We start from the raw sequence: 17,923 nt of genomic DNA, 5'->3' as shown, positions 1-17,923 counted from the left end.
AAGTAGGCTCAAAACAGTTTTTATATTGATTTATCTTGTAGTTACAACTACATCTTGTTGCTCTGGAACAGAGATTGGTCCTCCACATCACCACTGTTGGGAATACTGTGTGGACTAAACAAAAAATACAGCCATTGTTTATATAGCCATTGCTTTTACAGTTATTAAAAACTTATATGATTCATTAAATGCATGAATGTATTTAATTTTGTGGTGTTTAATTACAGTTACTCAGCTCCCTTAATAATGATGGATTTATAGGACACTTTATAAGCCAGCAATGATTAATTGGCTCTAATTCTGTAATCATAGCCTTATTGAAAACAGCATAACACAAGTAATGATTAATCTTACCGTGAATCTGTTTTCAATCTTGGTGCTATATTGCTCTTTTGCAGGTTGACACTGGCAGCTGATACTTTTCTCCACCACTAGGGGTTCAAAAAAGGCACATTTGAGTGTATTTTGCTGTTAGTCTGTCAGTTGCAGTAGTAAATTAACAGGTTCTCCAGAATTATTGACGGAAAAAAACCCAATAAAATTTTGCTTTATACACAATGACATTTAGAAATGTGCTCTAAACAGAATTTAAAGAACTTTTTTTTTTTTTTTTTTACCTATTCTGAGGTCATATGACATCAAAACATGCAATTTGGTTATGTTTATTATCTTTTTAGTTGCATAAAGGGACTAAATAAAAAAAACCCGTGATTAATATGGTGGAAATTTTTTTTTATTTGAGACTGCTTTGTGACTGGTGGTTTAGGGGATCATGAAGAGTAATGGCATCATGATTTATTTAAGCCTCAGGATGGTTCAGATCAAAAACTGAACCAAACATGTATCTTTTACTCGAATATTTTATTCCCCCCCCCCCCCCTTTTTAAATGTCAGAGTGGACCATCACCCCTCTACAAATATCTCCAATTGTTATACATTACGATAAAAAACTGAAAGTGATACTATGGTGCACAGGTAGTTCATGAGAACAGAGTCAAGTAGCACTGCGACATCATACTGCATTCTGTATTTGCAAACCTGTCATATGCAGCGGTGCTGTTTTCACTGCTGACACTGAGGGTGTTAGATTAGTTTCCCTTGGTCCCTGTTCTGTAGCGCCGTGCTTCTGTCTGTCTTCCTACAGCACCAGCAAAAGATAGGAACCATTCATAGAACTGCATGCAAACATTTGACATCAGTCTTTACACAAGAGAGCTACTTTTAAAGCCCTTATTATAGTTACACAATGTAATAAACATTGTGCCGCACATACACCATGTAATTGCACAAAAATTCAAGAAATTATCTGAGGACGTTATTCCACTTAAATGTAATAAGTTAGTGAGACTATATTTCATGGTCACACTTTGTTTCTATGTTTGGGATGCAGATATTATTTGACGAAACTAATAAGGAAAACATGTTTGATTATGTAGACTGAAGATCTCTTTTATAGCTATTAGAATTTTTTTTTTTAAACAGCTTACTGTGAGACACTGCTTGGCTTTAGTGGCCATCCTGCGGTCCAGCACCATCTGCCGGCGGCGAGCCTCCCAGTGCATCGCTGACATCTTACACCACCTGATGAAAGACCTGAGAAGGAGATTTATGTGACCAGTCAGCAGAACGTAACATGAGAGCTTCCCTTTTCTGATTAGTGTAATTCAAGCGGTGAGAGGTGTCCACAGATAGGACCAAAAAAAAAATAAAAAAAAAAACAGACTGAATTTTAGTTATCTGATAATTTGCCCACTCAGTGGAAATGTATTAATTAATCTTCGGGAATCCTTTACCATGGCTGAAAATGTTTTTATCTTGCCAACTTCAGTCACATGAAAGCCATTACAGCAATTTATATAAGCAATAGGTCAAAGGATGTAACCCTTGTAGGAATTAGTACAGGCGTAAGTTAAGAAAGAAATGAGCATGCAATGCAGACTGCCATCTTTAATAAGCATTGTTTAGAAGAATAAAGCTTACCAACATTAGCCCTTGCAGAGACAACACACACTTTGGACTTCACTGACCTCAATGCTGCAGTGACGCCTGATGGCTTGTGCGTTCCCTAGCAACTTTTCTGCAAAACAGAAGAACTAGTGACACAGCAACTGCTATGCCACAAAATCCAATAAGTATAACAAGAAATAACAGCGTTAGTACACAGTCCAAAAGATCCACACTGATCAGATTTTATTAGAGAACTATATTAACTAGCAAAAAAACTATGCAAAAACAAAAAAAATGTCAATTTTGTCATGTTAATAAATCATTTGTATTGTTTTCTTTTTACTTTGTAATACATAATATCTTTTCAGACCTGGTGATATGAATTAAAATATAAGATTCTCATATCAAGGACCATTATACAATATATAAAACATTTCACAATATAAGTTATCCAACAAGGTTACAGAACCTTACTGAAGTGCTGTATTGAAGCTGCATAAAGAATTGGTAAATTAAGTTTGATAACACTTATGTAATGTCTATAAAAACTATATTTTTAAACTAAAATAGAGGTTATGATATAAAAAATCCCCATAAATTCTGCTGCTTCCATTCAGGTCCATTTAGTGTGCAGTTATTGAAAAAAAAAAAAAGCTCTCACAGTAGATATCAAAATACTGATGTTTTAGAGAAAGTGTTTAGATACTTTTTCATAAGGTAAATCTTATCATATAAGCCCAGCCCAGAGGAGGGACATGGGGTATATCAGTAGGAGAATGCTGAGGATGGAGCCACCAGGAAAGAGGAAAAGAGGAAGGCCAAGGAGGAGGTTTATGGATGTGGTGAGGGAAGACATGCAGGTAGTTGAGGTGAAAGATGCAGATGTAGAGGACAGGGGTATGGAGTATGGAGAAGGATGATCTGCTGTGGCGACCCCTAATGGGAGAAGACGAAAAAAGGAGAATTAAGCAATCTATTGTTAATTTTTAAAAATGTTCCTCAAGCAAAACTACTATTATAAATAAAGAAACATAAAAATATAGCTGGATATACAGATAACTAGGAAGCAAGTAAGGGTAACAATTGAATCTGAAAAAAATCTTTTTAACAACATCGTGTTACTATGAGAAAACAACAAACAGATAAATAAATAAACAGGGGGGGGGGGAAAGCATACCAAATTAACAAACTTTCCAAAACCTTTTGATTAGAATTGTTTTAGAATCCCTAGATTAAGTATTTTTTCTGAATTATAAAATAATGTTAACGTTTGTCGAAATTATTTTGGCATTTTGAACATACACAACTAGCAACCATACACACAGCTTGAATATTCACAGCTTGCAGATATACACGCAGCTACCCGCAGGAGGCGCAGTGGAGTTAGTTTTTGGTCGTTGGATCACAGAGAAATCAGTAGAGCCCTAGGCGGCGCTATGCAAGCACATACAGTCAGTTGGCCTCCAACTGCCTCCTTCTGTATTCTCTCCTGACGGCCAGAGGAGCAGCTTATGCGCATTGAGGTGTACAGAGAAAATGACTGATTTGAAACGAAGACTGGATTTTAATGTCAACAGTTCTCTTGATTAACATGTCAAAGCATGTGTCGTTCAGGAAATATTAACCGCAAATAAGGTAAGGAGGTGAAATCTGTAGCTTTGATTTGTAAAAATGCCCGCAAAAAAAACAGCGCATAGACTGAATTTAGCACTGCAGTGTTGTTGCGTCTGGACTATAGGATGTGATGAAAATCTAAATATTTACAAGGGGAAAAGAAAATATCTAACAGCAATCTCTGTGCCAATGTAATCTTCTTATTACGTGTACCAAGATAGAAAACTTCGAGACTTCCTTCAGTCTGTCTATGAGGATGATGAAATCCAGTCTCTGCACTCTGAAAAAAGCTGCTTCTAGGATTCTTCAAATGTTTCTCTCTCTAAACCGAACTTTAAACTAACGAACCTTTTAAAGCTTTTTAGATATTTTAAAAAATGATATTTGGGTATTTTTTCTAAAAGTGCATGAAAACAGACAGTTCCTAGAGTCCCGAGGTCTGGTAGCAGTTTACATCTACAAGCAACCTACTACTCTGTGGGCTGTGTGGACTAAACCCACACTTTCTATTTTATAGAGAACTGTAAGTTGTGTATTTATAGCTTTAAGACATATTTTACATATATACATGAGACAATAACATAGTTTAGGCACAATAGACCATGTTTAGCCTAATTATTATGCTTTTATTTATTTTTTAAACATAAAAAGACTATGTATGCAACTTATAGCGTACAGATTTTCTTGGATGAGTATTAAATGTGTTACTCTCGATATTTAATTTAAAAGTCTGTTAAAAGCGTATATTAAGTGCATTAGATTGTAACCAGTTGTTGTGTTTGCTTTAATCAGGTCCAACACTGTGCTTCAGGATTCATTGCACCGTCTGTCTGCCTCCAGGATCTTTGAAGTAGGTGCAAATGCCCTACACTTAAAGCTTAATAGTCAAGTCTGCTACGTCTCACAGGATAGTGAGAAAATCCGACTGCAATGGGAAATCAGCTGACAGAAATGTCTTCTAACACTCCGTTTTTGCCCAACTTTCATTCCCTCCACGTGGTGGTCATTGGACTGGACTCAGCGGGCAAAACGTCCCTCCTTTACCGACTTAAATTGAAAGAGTTTGTCGATACTATTCCGACTAAGGGCTTCAACATGGAGAAGATCAAAATGCCGGTGGGCAATGGTCGAGCCATTACTTTCCAGGTATGGGACGTGGGTGGTCAGGACAAACTACGGCCACTGTGGAAATCGTACACACGGCGCACTGATGGCTTGGTTTTTGTTGTGGACTCTGCTGAAGCAGAGCGTATGGAAGAGGCCAAGGTGGAGCTTCATAAGATTACACGCACGTCAGAGAACCAGGGTGTGCCTGTACTTGTGCTAGCCAACAAGCAGGATCTTCCGGTTGCCCTGCCTGTTACTGAGGTGGAGAAGGTTTTGGCTGTACATGAACTGAGCACTAACACCTTTCACCATGTGCAAGGGTGTAGTGCTGTGGATGGCCAAGGCCTTCAACTGGGCCTAGAGAAACTGTATGAGATGATCCTTAAAAGAAAAAAGGCGGTGAGGCACAGTAAGAAAAAGCGATAAGCAGCTTAAGGACCCCCATTAAGGCACAGTTATTTTGCTTGTGAACCTCCACAGCGGTTTCTGCTTTATTGGAGGATTTTGCTTGGAATAAGGCCTTCCAGATGGTCTTGGAGTGAAAAATGGCTTTGACCTTTATCTGTCATGCAGTATTGAACTGCTTTTCATAGTATTTTCTGTGCAGCTGCTGTTTATATCTGACGATAACTATAGATTGAAAAGTCTAATATCAACAGAATTTAAGCCCAGGCCTTTTGCTCATAGGTGTTTCCTCCCTTTAGGAAAGTGACTGAATTCAAGACTGTCGTTTAGCAAAACATTGTTTTGCTTATAGAGAATTTTACAAAACAACTTTATTTCTTTGCTGATATAACAATTGCCATATTAAAATTTGTATTATGCTAGTGGACTCAATGTTCGACACATTCTATTTCCAGTGAAGATTTAGTACAGAAACCTATTTGTTTTTGCATTCTGTAAATAGTTTTTTTTTTTGTAATGTTGAAGAATGAATAAATTATAGATGACTTTGCCCTGAGATATACATTGAAGAAATATTTCTCTTTGCAAGGTTAAACTTATTTTTGGACTCATGCATGATGTACTGTGTGAAACTCTATAGGAAATTCTAAAGTTTGTAGTATTAAAAATATGAACTGGGCTTCTGGTCCGATGGTAAGCCAATGATCTGCTGCGTCTCTTTATATACAGATTTCTATAAAATCATTAGACCTTAGATGTGCAGAAGATATTTTTCTTGGACAGTGCCTTCAGCTAGGAACTTCATCCTATTTAAAACATTTAATAGATTAAGCCTAAATGCACTGGTGTCCCTAAGTAGAGTAACATTACAAAAATAGCAACTGTCCCAAATTTATTTATAGACACAGGGCTTACGATGATGTCATTTATGACCTGTAAGTTTGTCACAAAAAACGATTTAAGAGATGCACCAATAATGTTTAGTGTCACCATATGTCTGAATGGAGACACTTTAAAACTCAAAGCAATATATTTTGTGCAAAATTATTAGATGGCAATAAACAAAGACATTAGATTACTCCATTTTTTTTTATGAATCTAGCATTATGTCTAAATGTTTAAAATATTGTGTTATATTTATTCATATACTGACTTAAATAAAATAAAAGCATGAAAGAACAGCAGCTGGATATTTCTTAAATAGGTGAGATATTACTGTCTTCCAATGACCATCACAGTATGAACAAATGGTGTGATGCCCAACCCCCATCAGAACATGGATAAACACTAAATCCATTTATTTAACTTCCAAGTGAAGCAGCTGCGTCAGGCCTGATTGGATTAATTAGTAATCTGGTTTTGGGCTAAACCAAACCGCAGTGGGGAAATAAAGCAAGATTGATTTATTGAAGTATGGTTTGGTTTATTTGCTGAGGCAATGTTAACGGACGTCTTGGACCATTAAGCAAAGTGTATGTAACATACCATCTGGGTTTCTTTATTCATTTCCTATCTAAACATAAATTGCTTTTCCAAATCATATACTGTTAAGTATTTACACATGCCTTATGTACAAGGGAGTAGTTTTAATTTTTCTGTTTAAACATTTCAGTACAACTGAGAGTTTCTGCTATCACAGCATCACCTCCATCAATACCAAATAATCATCAGCCACAATAAAAGAAACACCCCCCATCTACTGCTAATGAGTTTATTGATTGCTGCAATCTTTACCTCAACCTTTGTTAAAGCCAATTCTTGTGCGTCACTGTGACTTCTGGTTGTGGGAATTTAGCGGAGAAGGCAGCTGAAAATTGGTACTGCTAGACATAGGAACAATGGCATTTCACTAAACCAGTTCTCGCACCCAGCAATGTTATCTGAAGAATGTATGATAAGAGGCACAACACCCTGCAGAGCTGCTTAATTAAGAAGGACTGTAATGCTGAAAGAAACGGTGACACTTTCTGTGTTCATTTTGGAAGTTTTGGTCCAAAAAATTTAAATTAAAAACACTATAGTCATAAACATTATTCTGAAAAGTCTGAAAGATTTAGCAATATTTGATAGCAATTTCAGTTCCAGACTGGCCATAAAAGATATATAACAAATTCTTCAAGGGGCTTCCAAAAAATTTGTGATTCCACAAGTCAGTCAGCTTTAAGAGTTTCATACATACCCCCGAGGACTATTGTCTCAGCTTGACCAACATTTTCTGCGCTATTATACAAGGAATACTATGGGAGCTGACCATCAGTAACCTTGTGTAAACATTTTTTTAACAGTACAGCTGATAGCTTTGACTAATTGCTATGCAGAGGGGGAATTGAAAAGCCTGGTTAAAAACTCTGACCTTACTATGGAAAGAGAGAGAGAGAGAGAGAGAGAGAGAGAGAGAGAGAGAGAGAGAGAGAGAGAGAGCATGGCATACATGAAAATCTTTCAATATATCAAGAGGCATGTCTGTCTCTAGTGCAGTTGGCTAGTGTTGCTCTTCACAGCTCTAGTGTCCCTGGTTCTGTCTTGAATTTATGTAATTGTCCACATGGAGTTAGACTTGTCTTCTCTGTATCAGCCTGGGTTTTCTCTAAGTTCAACACTTCTCTCTTGCCTTCACAAACATTCTGATAGGTGAACTGCTTACTTTGAATACCAGGTGTCACATCTATGGTGTATTTATGGCTGCAACACCATACTGACCATTTGTTCCTGAAAATACAAGTGAATGTTACATCTTCTTAAATATTATCTTGATGGAGGGAATACAAATAAGAGAGGCAGTTTCTAATGGATTAAGAATGAATAAGATATTCAATCTCATTCTGTCATCTGTGGAAGATGGAGTCATTTGAATTTATGCCAAAGGGTTACTGTTTGTCTGTGATTTTTTTTTTTATTGCTGTTTTATATTAACAAAGAAAAGCATTCAGAGCTAAAATCCAGGCTTCACTTAGATTACAGCAAGGTTATGCAAATGGGCTCAATGTAAACCTGTAACCAAGGGTGACCTCTAAGCTTTTCAAAAGTTGTTAATTGTCTTTGTGCCTGTGCAGTGGAGGACATAGTATATTGCAGTGAAATACTGACAGTTTCATTATACCTATTGAGGTCTTTCAAGGTAAAGTTAGTTTTACTAGACATGCCATGCATGCATTTGTATTTAGAAATATAGCTTTAAATGCTGAAGGCTCCACATGAGTGAATAGGTGGATAAAAGTGGATGCTGGAAGGTTTATTGCTCTGCTGTTGCTGTCACATGACAGAGCCTTGTCTAAATAGTATTGTTTTCCTCAAAGCCATAAAGCTGCTACCGTAGCTGAAATGCGAGCTGTTCTGGAAACAGAAAAAGGCAATCAGTGGGAATCCCAAAGCCAGAGACGGTAGGTCATATATCTATGTGCCAAGGACCTGTTCCAGAAGTCCAATGCAAAAAAAGCCCTCTGCCAAAATATTCAGGCTGTGAACAGGGAACCTTAATCATGAGGTGGAGTTAGAGTGTTCACTGTATAATTACTGTGCACTAAAAGGAGAAGTTTTAGTATTGAAATCTAAGACCTACAGGGTGTGGCAGTCTGTTTCCTTGTTCTTTTTTTAATGTCGGGGATAGCTATACAAGGATAGGCTTTGGAAGCAATTTGCTTTCTCAATAGGAAGTAAATGCCTAAATGTAAACTACGTACTACATTAATTAATTGAATCTACAAAATCAGCAGATACAAAGTGGTGTTACTGTAGGTTTTTGTTGGCAAACCTCAGAGGCTCTATGAATAAAACGGCACTAGAGAATACTATTGTACACTATCAATAGACTGTGCACCTGCAGACTGTACTAATGTATCATAGAATGAAACTGGATTGCCAGCCTCTGAGGTTTCCTTTTGTGCTTTATGTCCAAATAGAACACAAAGCTGATTTTGCAGATTTAGCCCTAACATGGGGATGCCAATTATGTGACCTGTTTGAACATGAAGCACATTTTAAGCTATATTTCAAGACTTATTACAGAATAAGACTATGAATGTAGAAATCAATAAGTGAATGACTACATAACAATTACCACAAATACTTTAACTTATTCGATTTTTAAATATAAATTATGAACACAGATTGTGATTAAGCTAAATTCTTATGATGTGTTTGTATAAATAAGGATTCTTACTTAAGAGTCTGAATCCTCATTTGTAGCATTTCAACAAAAATGAAACAGTGTCTGTAAAGACTTATTGGATTCATTAAAGCAATGAGAGCCATTAAATTTTAGCTGCGGGCCCTAAATAACCCGAGGTGAGAATCTGACTCAACTGATCTTCAAGAATCTTAATGAAATAACCTTAATAAGGGTTAGTATAGCTTTCCACTCTTACTTTGCAGATATTCAGTGCACTATGAGAGAAGTCTGATAAAAACCATATGCATGGTTTATAATCCATATAGAATATGTTACTGCATAGGCCTTCCCATGCTAAACCCACCTCTCTGTCTGGTCAGCATTTGTAATGTGGGTGGGATCTCTCTCACTCCTCCACACTGCTCTTGGTAAAATGCCCCATGCTGATAAATATGCCTCTGTGGGAGAGTGAAACACTCTTCTATCCTTGGCAGGCAGTTCCCTCCGCCCATGCAGTAAGATCCCTAAGTTTGCAAGTTTACTGTACACTGTATTAAATCTGCCTTCATTACTCAGCCTTCCACAGGGACTGATATGTGATACCATGTGAAGAGAGAAGACAGTGTGTAATGCAAGTGTGTATCCAAGCCCATGTATGTGTGGGAGTTTAATTAGCATTATTTGCATATTCTCTTCTATAAGGGGGTATATTTACAGGGGAATAATGAACATTAACCTGTCATCTAAACAACCTCTATATAGTTATAAGCTCAATTACAGACTTCTGTTTAAGTGTAATACTTCCTGACCTCAATGAAGGAATTTTTTTCTAAGCTCAATTTTTCAGTCTTCAAACAGGTTCGGCCTAGAACAACAAGCACCCTCCCCAAAGATTCGATGGCCATAACATTTTTACAATAGCACTTGGCAGACTCACAAGGTGAGTGCTCAAGCAGTAGGGGGTGGGGGTGGAAGCTGGGGCAACCTGAATGCATTCAGTTTGCCTAGTCGATGTGCCTTAAACTAGATTTAGAGAGACAGTCATCTGCTTTGATTCTGGCCTGAGAAATGGCACCACCCTTTGAGTTCAAAGTCATTCACTGAACATGACTGGATCAGCTGTGGGCAATTATTTCTAAGGTTTCTTTAAATGAAGTAAACTTCAAAGCACAAAACATTACATTCATTCAACAGTTAACATTTCTTTAAACCCATTGATAGTAAACACATTTACAAAGAGCACCCATACACCAATCACTGCAGTTTCTTTTTTGTTTTTTAATTACTTGGCCCTAATGCTGTCTATTAGACACAGACCAGCACACGTTATACTGCTGCTGTTCATTTCCATTTTTTTTTGGGGGGGGGCAGCTCATTCTGCAAGAACTTACAAGTGTAGTTCATGATTCATACAATTGCTTTATTCTGTAAGTACCTGCAGGGTTTGTTTCAAGTCTGGCAGTGTCTGTTGTTTATTCATGAAAGATGTGCATCAAATTATTCAAGTTGTTCTTGAGATCCTCAACATCAAGTTGAACATACTGTATAGAGAATAAATTCTCAGCAAGAGCAATATGCAAACTGAGAAACACTACTAAACATGCTAAATAGGCATCCAGTAAAATATTTATTACTGCCAAAAAATTACAGACTGGTATTTATTGGATTCATTATTCATTAAAATCTTATATGCAAAATATGACAAATATTTAAGCATTTCTATTACAAATAAACCAATAGAAAACTGAGGAGATACAAACATCAACCAAGTCTTTAAAATACAAGTAACTTTAATAAGTAAGTGCTTCATTACTCTGAACAAACAAATTCAGTATCAAAATAAAGACTCCAATCAGAAACAGAATCCAGAGTTGTGATGTCAAAGCTTCAGGCTTTATTCCAGCAGATTCAAAGTCAGACCGTTCCATGGAAGTGTCCAAAGTTACAGCAAAAACACATCCTTATACGTTCTTTTATTACAGTCTAGGTAACAAATCTCTTTCTTATTTGTCAATAGTTACCGCATCTCATTTTCTATTTGACCACAGGTACATCATCTGCCACCATTATCTCCTAAATTTATTATGCTTTCTCAGTATAATTATTTAATGGTGGCAAAGCCCTTTCGTCTTAAAGAAAAAAGAAAAGGAAATCAGCACATGGCAGGCCTTGCACCTGCACTGGCCAGTAATTAAACGTATAAAACTAGAAACAGAACACAGTATTAGGCTAGCAACGGAATTACTGACGATAAATGAGACTTATGCTGTCGGTCATTTGCACACATTAATCACTTACTGTAAATATACTGAGTACATTTTCTTTGGGTATGTTGAGTGTTGAGTGTATATACATACATACATACATACATACATACATACATACACACACACACACACACACACGTATATAATAAAGATTACTATTATAATAATAATAATAATAATAATAATTTCATTTCATTTCATCTTCTCCCGCTTATCCGTAATAATAATAATAATAATAATAATAATAATAATAATAATAATAATAATAATAATTATTATTATTATTATAATATTCATTTTTCAAACAGAATTTTTAATGTTGATTTGCAGGACAGGAAACATTGTTTATGTACAAGCTCAAACTCTGTGCCTATGGTTCTAATTCTTGGTTGACATGAATAGAACCCGATGTGCTCTTCTGATATTTTTGCGCACTATTCTGTGTAAATGCTACAGACTTCCAGGAGATTAGCAGTTTCTGATTGGTGTTGATGATGGCAGAAGATTGGCTGATTAGATAACTGCATGCATGTGCAGGTGTACAGATAAGTGTATGCTGATTAAATATTTTGAATTTCTTGTATTAAACAGGACCCAGTGAGCAAACAATCTTGATAGAAATTGTGAATTCTTTTTAGCATTTTTAATTTGTTTTATTTTTAATAAAATGAGGACATATTTAAACATCAACACAGAATGTAAGTGATGTCAGAGGTGCCACCAATCTCTATGACCTGCATCACCGTATCCCACTCCTCCTGCTCTGTTGGTTCAGTCTCCTACAGAATGTAGGTCAGCATTAATGTATGCAGCACCTGTGCCTGTAAGAGCAGTATTAGCCAGGTCAATACTGCTTTAAAACTGTTTTTATGTATGATTACACAAAAGAATATAGAAACTCAAAGTCACAGTGACACTAGCCCTGTTTAATGAGGCCAAGAGCTTGCAGCTTGGATCACTACTGTCATAGAGGTGAATATAAAGGTCACTGGGGATTGTGAGATATTACTGAGGTAAAACACTGCCGTATGGCACAGTGAAGAAGAAAAGAACAGCAGCACTAAAGTGTGCAGCTGAGCTCCCTAGGCAGCCTCACACACTGCATTGCAGAGAAAGGGGGGGAGGCAAGCACACACACTCAAATGCACTTCTCTGCCTCAAAATCAGCAAACCTTTTTATGCAAAATAGTGAATGCAATGCTTTAGTTAAATTATTAACACTAAGAATATTCAGAAACTTAGTGTTGAACCACTTGGCTTAAATCAATCATAAACAGTGATTTAATTGCTAAAAATACTTGAGGTAAAATATTAAATGTAAATAGGATGGTTTTAGTAATTAACACTAATCAGTCAAGTCAAGTCAAGTCAAGTTTATTTCTATAGCGCTTTTCACAACAGACATTGTCTCGAAGCAGCTTTAAAGAAATCAACAGTCACTGTGAATGGTGTGCATTTATCCCTGATGAGCAGCCATGGTGACTGTGGCAAGGAAAAACTCCCTTAGATGTTATGAGGAAGAAACCTTGAGAGGAACCAGACTCAAAAGGGGACCCCATCGTCATTTGGGTGACATCAAGAGTTTGATCATAAATCTTTCAACAATACAGAACACTGAAGAGTGAGAACTAACATGAGTACTGGAGTATAAGATTATAAGTAAATGTTATTTCTACAGTCTTTGGTATAAAAGTAGGAGCTACTGAGCTCAACATTTGTGATCATCACAGATCCAGCATCAGCTTCTCCATGCCAGAGCCTTTAAACACTCCAGGAGGTCCAATGTCAAAACTCCACACATAAAGTGGGATCCAATTGGCACTGGTATGTCTCTAGATGGTTCAGGATGTTTGTGAGTTCGGCATCTACTTCTTTAAAGTCCATAATCTTCACGAGGTGGGACGTGACTGGAGCTGGCCAAACCTCAGGAAGCCTCGGGATGGGGAGAGAAAGAGAAGCAGTGGAGAGGAATTAGTGTAGCTGCTGTTCATGATATTAACAGCACAAGTTGATAATGTGCATGTGATCAGACGTTCTGGAGCACAAGGTTATGATGTGATGTGTGTTATGTGTAGGCTTTGCTAAAAAGATATGTTTTTAATTTGCACTTAAACTGGGTGAGTGTGTCTGAACCCCGAACACTGTCAGGAAGACTATTTCAAAGTTTGGGAGCTAAATGTGAAAATGCTCTACCGCCTTTGGTGGACTTTGCTATTCTAGAAACTACTAGAAGCCCAGAGTTTTGAGATCTCAGGGAGCGTGACGGATTGTAGCGTGTTAAAAGACTGGAGAGATACATGGGGGCCAATCCATTTAGTGCTTTATAAGTGAGTAGCAGTAGTTTAGTAGTAGTTAATCAGATTCACATCTACTACACACAAAGACCACAATCTGGCACTTAAGAGTGGGCTTTAATAAAAACAATTACTATACTATTTTAACCCTGACCTCTGATTGGAGATTTTCAAATTTGTGGAATTTCAGCAGAATTTTGGTGGATGTCTAATCATGACCTGAAACTCTGACCTTATTTAACCCCCAAGAATAAGATTAAGCAAATGCAGTCCTGGTCTGTGTGCGGAAAGAAAAGATACACGCAGGGAATGCCATTTCGTTTATTGACTTTAGATAAGCTAAACATACCAGACTCATCCATTCCGTTCAATCAAACGTCTGTTACTTGAGAAGTTGTTTTAAACACTTATTTTGGCATAACACCTACAGCATACAGTAAATAGATGGATTGTTTACTTATAATTATAGGTCGGCTAGATAGCTAGCTAGCTAGCTAGCTAGCTAGATAGATACTTCATTTATCCCAATGAGAATTTTACAGTTTAGTATCCACAAACATCCAATAAGGCAAGCAATAATACTTCAAAATACTAAAAATGTAAAGGTACGTTAAAGAAAGGAGTAGGGAAAAATGCCTCTTGCTATCTTTTCCAGAACAGGACTAAGGCAGGAGCTGGAAAATCTTTCTTCAGGCAAAGTATAGTAGTAATTTATGCAGCAGCAGAGGTCGCCCAGCTTCCCTTAGGTTGCAACTTAGTGCAGAACCATTCAATTACAATAAAAAAAACAACAACATCTGACACGTGTCTCTCAGAAGAAAATGCCTATTTTCATCTGCTCAGTAACTGCAGTATGCATGTGCAAGTGAGCAGGGAGCTGGGAGACGTGGCAATGGCAGAGGAGTAAAAGCTAAAGATAGGCACACCACAAGGTTAGCACACATACACACACTGCAGCTCTAAGACCTACTGAGTGGACAGAATGAGGGCTTTTACAAAAGATGCTAATGGAAAGACTGGGCTCTTATAGCCAGTGGCAAAATATAAGCAGAATTTTTATCCTCTCACTCAGTGAAATTACATGTTCAATATTTAACAAATCAGATTAGAATATATTAGATCAGATTAGATTAGAGCCATTAAGAAAAGGGAAGTTCATTTACTCAAGATAAGAAAAATAATACTATATTATAGAAAATGGCAGATGTTAAAGTTAAAAAGCTATATGTTAGTATATAACAAATAAAGCTTTAACAAAATCAGTTTTGTTTAGAAGAGGTGAAAAAAGACACATAAGTATATATAATGTGTAAAGATGATCATTGGTTTGTAATCTGCCCGGTTACCATGTTCATAGCATGTCTGCCAAGTTTTTAAGTTTTTAACCAGTTAACCACAGACCGCAACCGGGCTGGAAACTCTGCACTGCTCCAGTTTTGCCTACTTTGAACAGCATCTTCAGAACAATTTAGCTTTTTACTAAATCCTGTTTTTTAGTGCAATCAGATCAAGACAGCTGTGTTTGGATGGTTGTTGTGTTTGTAATGGAAGAGCTAGTAATCTCTTTTGCAGACTTAAACTCACTATGGTCATGTACAGTATTAGGAACAAAATAAATATTCAAATATACATTTATGTTTTCCACATTTAAAAAATTGTGTTTACTTAATGTTCATCTGTTAAGTGTAAAAAAAACAAAAAAAAACCTGGAATAATATTTGAGTTCAAAATGTCACGCAAAACAATACAGAACACAAGAAACACAATAACAGTCTCCACAGTGAGAATCTTCATGAGCTCGGTCCTTGAATTACATAACATTGCTGTACTGAACCACTCACAGAGTGTTCAGGGTCAGTGATCTCATGAGGCTCTGCAGATGGGGCCACAACTTTGAGGCCAAAATAAAGGGAACCGTTTCTTGTCAGCTTGCTTTCAGTATTTATAGTAGCTTACCACAGTCCAGCACACAGTGATTAATGTCTTAACTGACTCCTTCTCATTTAAATCAGCATTTTAGTACTGTAAATAATGAGACTAAAGCTTTGACTTATGACAAAGAAGAACATTAAGACATTAGCACCCAGTACATGCTGATATAAATGGGCTTGCTGGGATAGGTCCTGTGTCATTCAAGGATAAAATAATCAATTATATTATATATAACATATAATATTTTTAGCATTTAACACATTTTTTTCAAATGGATTATTTGGGGATTTTTGTAAATTCACCTTTGTACATTTTGAAAGAACGAAGTATTACATATAGGTAACACTATTACATGTATGTAGTAACTATCAAAATTATGAAAAATTTTAAGTCTATAAAGAATTTAGAGCTAATGTTAAGTTGCTCTTGCTAAAGTGATCAGTGTCAGTCATTGCTTTTGACCCTCACACATCTCAATGGTGAATATTTAGACAACCCAGAAGTCTCACAAGATCATAAAAAAAATTGGCTGCATCTCTACATATAGATACATATATACTGGGACAGATATTGTGCTTCTCTTAAATTATAAAGTCAGAATGCAGCACTGATAAACTTAGGATTTCCTGTAACATTGCAGCTCCAGGGCAATGCTCTACTTGAAATCCACTTGTGTAAAAAGCATGGGGGGGAAAGTGTAAATTGTCGTTACCTTATGCATGGGTTTCAAGAATAAAGCCGCACGTAAAATAACTAAAACTGCTATAAAAAAAACCCCTAAAAAACATATTTGATTACCTCATGATGTTTGCATTATGAACATGTGGGCCGCTATTTATAAAACAAACAAAAACACTAAACAGGGATACAGGGATACATTACGTAATTTCAATGACATAGAGTTTCTTGACCTTGCTTCTCTCTCTCTCTCTCTCTCTCTCTCTCTCTCTCTCTCTCTCTCTCTCTCTCTCTCTCTCTCTCTCTCTCTCTCTCTCTCTCTCTCTCTCTCTCTCTCTCTCTCTCTCTCTCTCTCTCTCTCTCTCTCTCTCTCTCTCTCTCTTAAAGCTACTCAGGTATGCTCTTAATATGGGACATATGTGACCAGCAGATGGTTTATTATGCATGAGTCAGTGTTGTTGAGTTGATGTCTGTGCAAGTTAGATTGTTTTACAAAGGCCATTATTCAAGGACTGTTTCAAAGAGTACCAGAACAAACTGCAGTTAAAGACAACTGTTTAGGCAAGAATAATAGTTATATTCCTGTTAACACTGCAACCTATATTTAAAATCATATTACTAACAACTGCATACATTTTTTATATGCAGGGGGGATATACTGGGTGTTGATTGGGCAGGAGAATGAGAAAGAATGAAGAGAGAGAGAGAGAGAGAGAGAGAGAGAGAGAGAGAGAGAGAGAGAGAGAGAGAGAGAGAGAGAGAGAATGAAAGAGAGACCCCTGCTGCTCAACAAATAACAGTAAAAAAAAGATTATTTGAAAAATGTGGACAAAATAGCCTGCAATAGAACACCTTTCAACCTTACCAGCGTTAACTAAAGTCTTGAAGGATTAATGTGAGGGTGTCGCCCCCTTATGTATAAAAACAGAATTGAGCATTGTCTTGTCAAATAAACATTGAAGACACAGAGGCAGTGTAAAAGGGTCCTATAGATAAAATATACTTTAAGTTTTTCTTTCAGGGCAAGGTGCAGATGTTAAAGTTATTTTTCAACTTAAACTGTTTTTTTAAATCATGCTAAATAAAAATATATATATTTTGGTGTGGCAAGGCAGCAACAAAAACGACATAGACTCAAAGGAAAAGGACACTTGACTATAGTGATTTTTTAGAGTAACTCAGTACTAGGCAGCTGACAGTCAGCAACATACAATCATCCAGCATACAACCTTGCAGTTTGTTTTGAGCAGGTTTAGACATACCTTTTCTCAACTATGTTGAATACAACAGATGCGTTTCCTGTCACTGTTGTCACTGTGTAAACACAGAAGAGCTAATATACTGTATTTATAACCAGGATTCCTAGGATTCAGAAAAGGTTCCAGAACAGTAAAGGTTTTCATATAAAAAAACAGACCAGATGCATAAATCTTAACATGCATTGTGTTTTTTTTGCTGCTTAGAACTGATTGTACTGTACAATATTCATATTACAGGCAACTGAGACAGATAATATTTAAAATAAACTAGTATAAACAACGTCAATGTAGTATATAAATTAGACTGGGACG

The 17,923-nt window shown here is 36.6% G+C and overlaps 1 protein-coding gene and 1 long non-coding RNA gene across 3 annotated transcripts; one reads left to right on the top strand and one right to left on the bottom strand.

The window, feature by feature from the left end:
- Window positions 1-2: 2 nt before the first annotated feature.
- Window positions 3-10,678, bottom strand: LOC310734340. Of its 2 annotated transcripts, XR_014536012.1 has the most exons (6): window positions 10,617-10,678; window positions 2,028-2,108; window positions 1,488-1,593; window positions 1,039-1,138; window positions 355-431; window positions 3-114 (listed from the first exon to the last, which is right to left on the bottom strand). It is a non-coding gene; the product is annotated as an uncharacterized lncRNA (long non-coding RNA). The 2 variants fall into 2 exon arrangements; XR_014536013.1 differs by lacking the exon at window positions 10,617-10,678 and having other exon boundaries at window positions 1,981-2,028.
- arl4d (ADP-ribosylation factor-like 4D) lies at window positions 3,396-5,629 on the top strand. Its single transcript, XM_083556243.1, has 2 exons — window positions 3,396-3,582; window positions 4,354-5,629. Exon 2 carries the CDS (start codon window positions 4,492-4,494, stop codon window positions 5,092-5,094), a length of 603 nt encoding a protein of 200 aa, XP_083412369.1. The 5' UTR covers window positions 3,396-3,582; window positions 4,354-4,491; the 3' UTR covers window positions 5,095-5,629.
- Window positions 10,679-17,923: the final 7,245 nt, after the last annotated feature.

This window comes from Silurus aristotelis (assembly GCF_946808225.1).
Source record: "Silurus aristotelis genome assembly, chromosome: 12".
Taxonomy (NCBI): domain Eukaryota; kingdom Metazoa; phylum Chordata; class Actinopteri; order Siluriformes; family Siluridae; genus Silurus; species Silurus aristotelis.
This window is presented reverse-complemented; position numbering and strand designations above follow the sequence as displayed.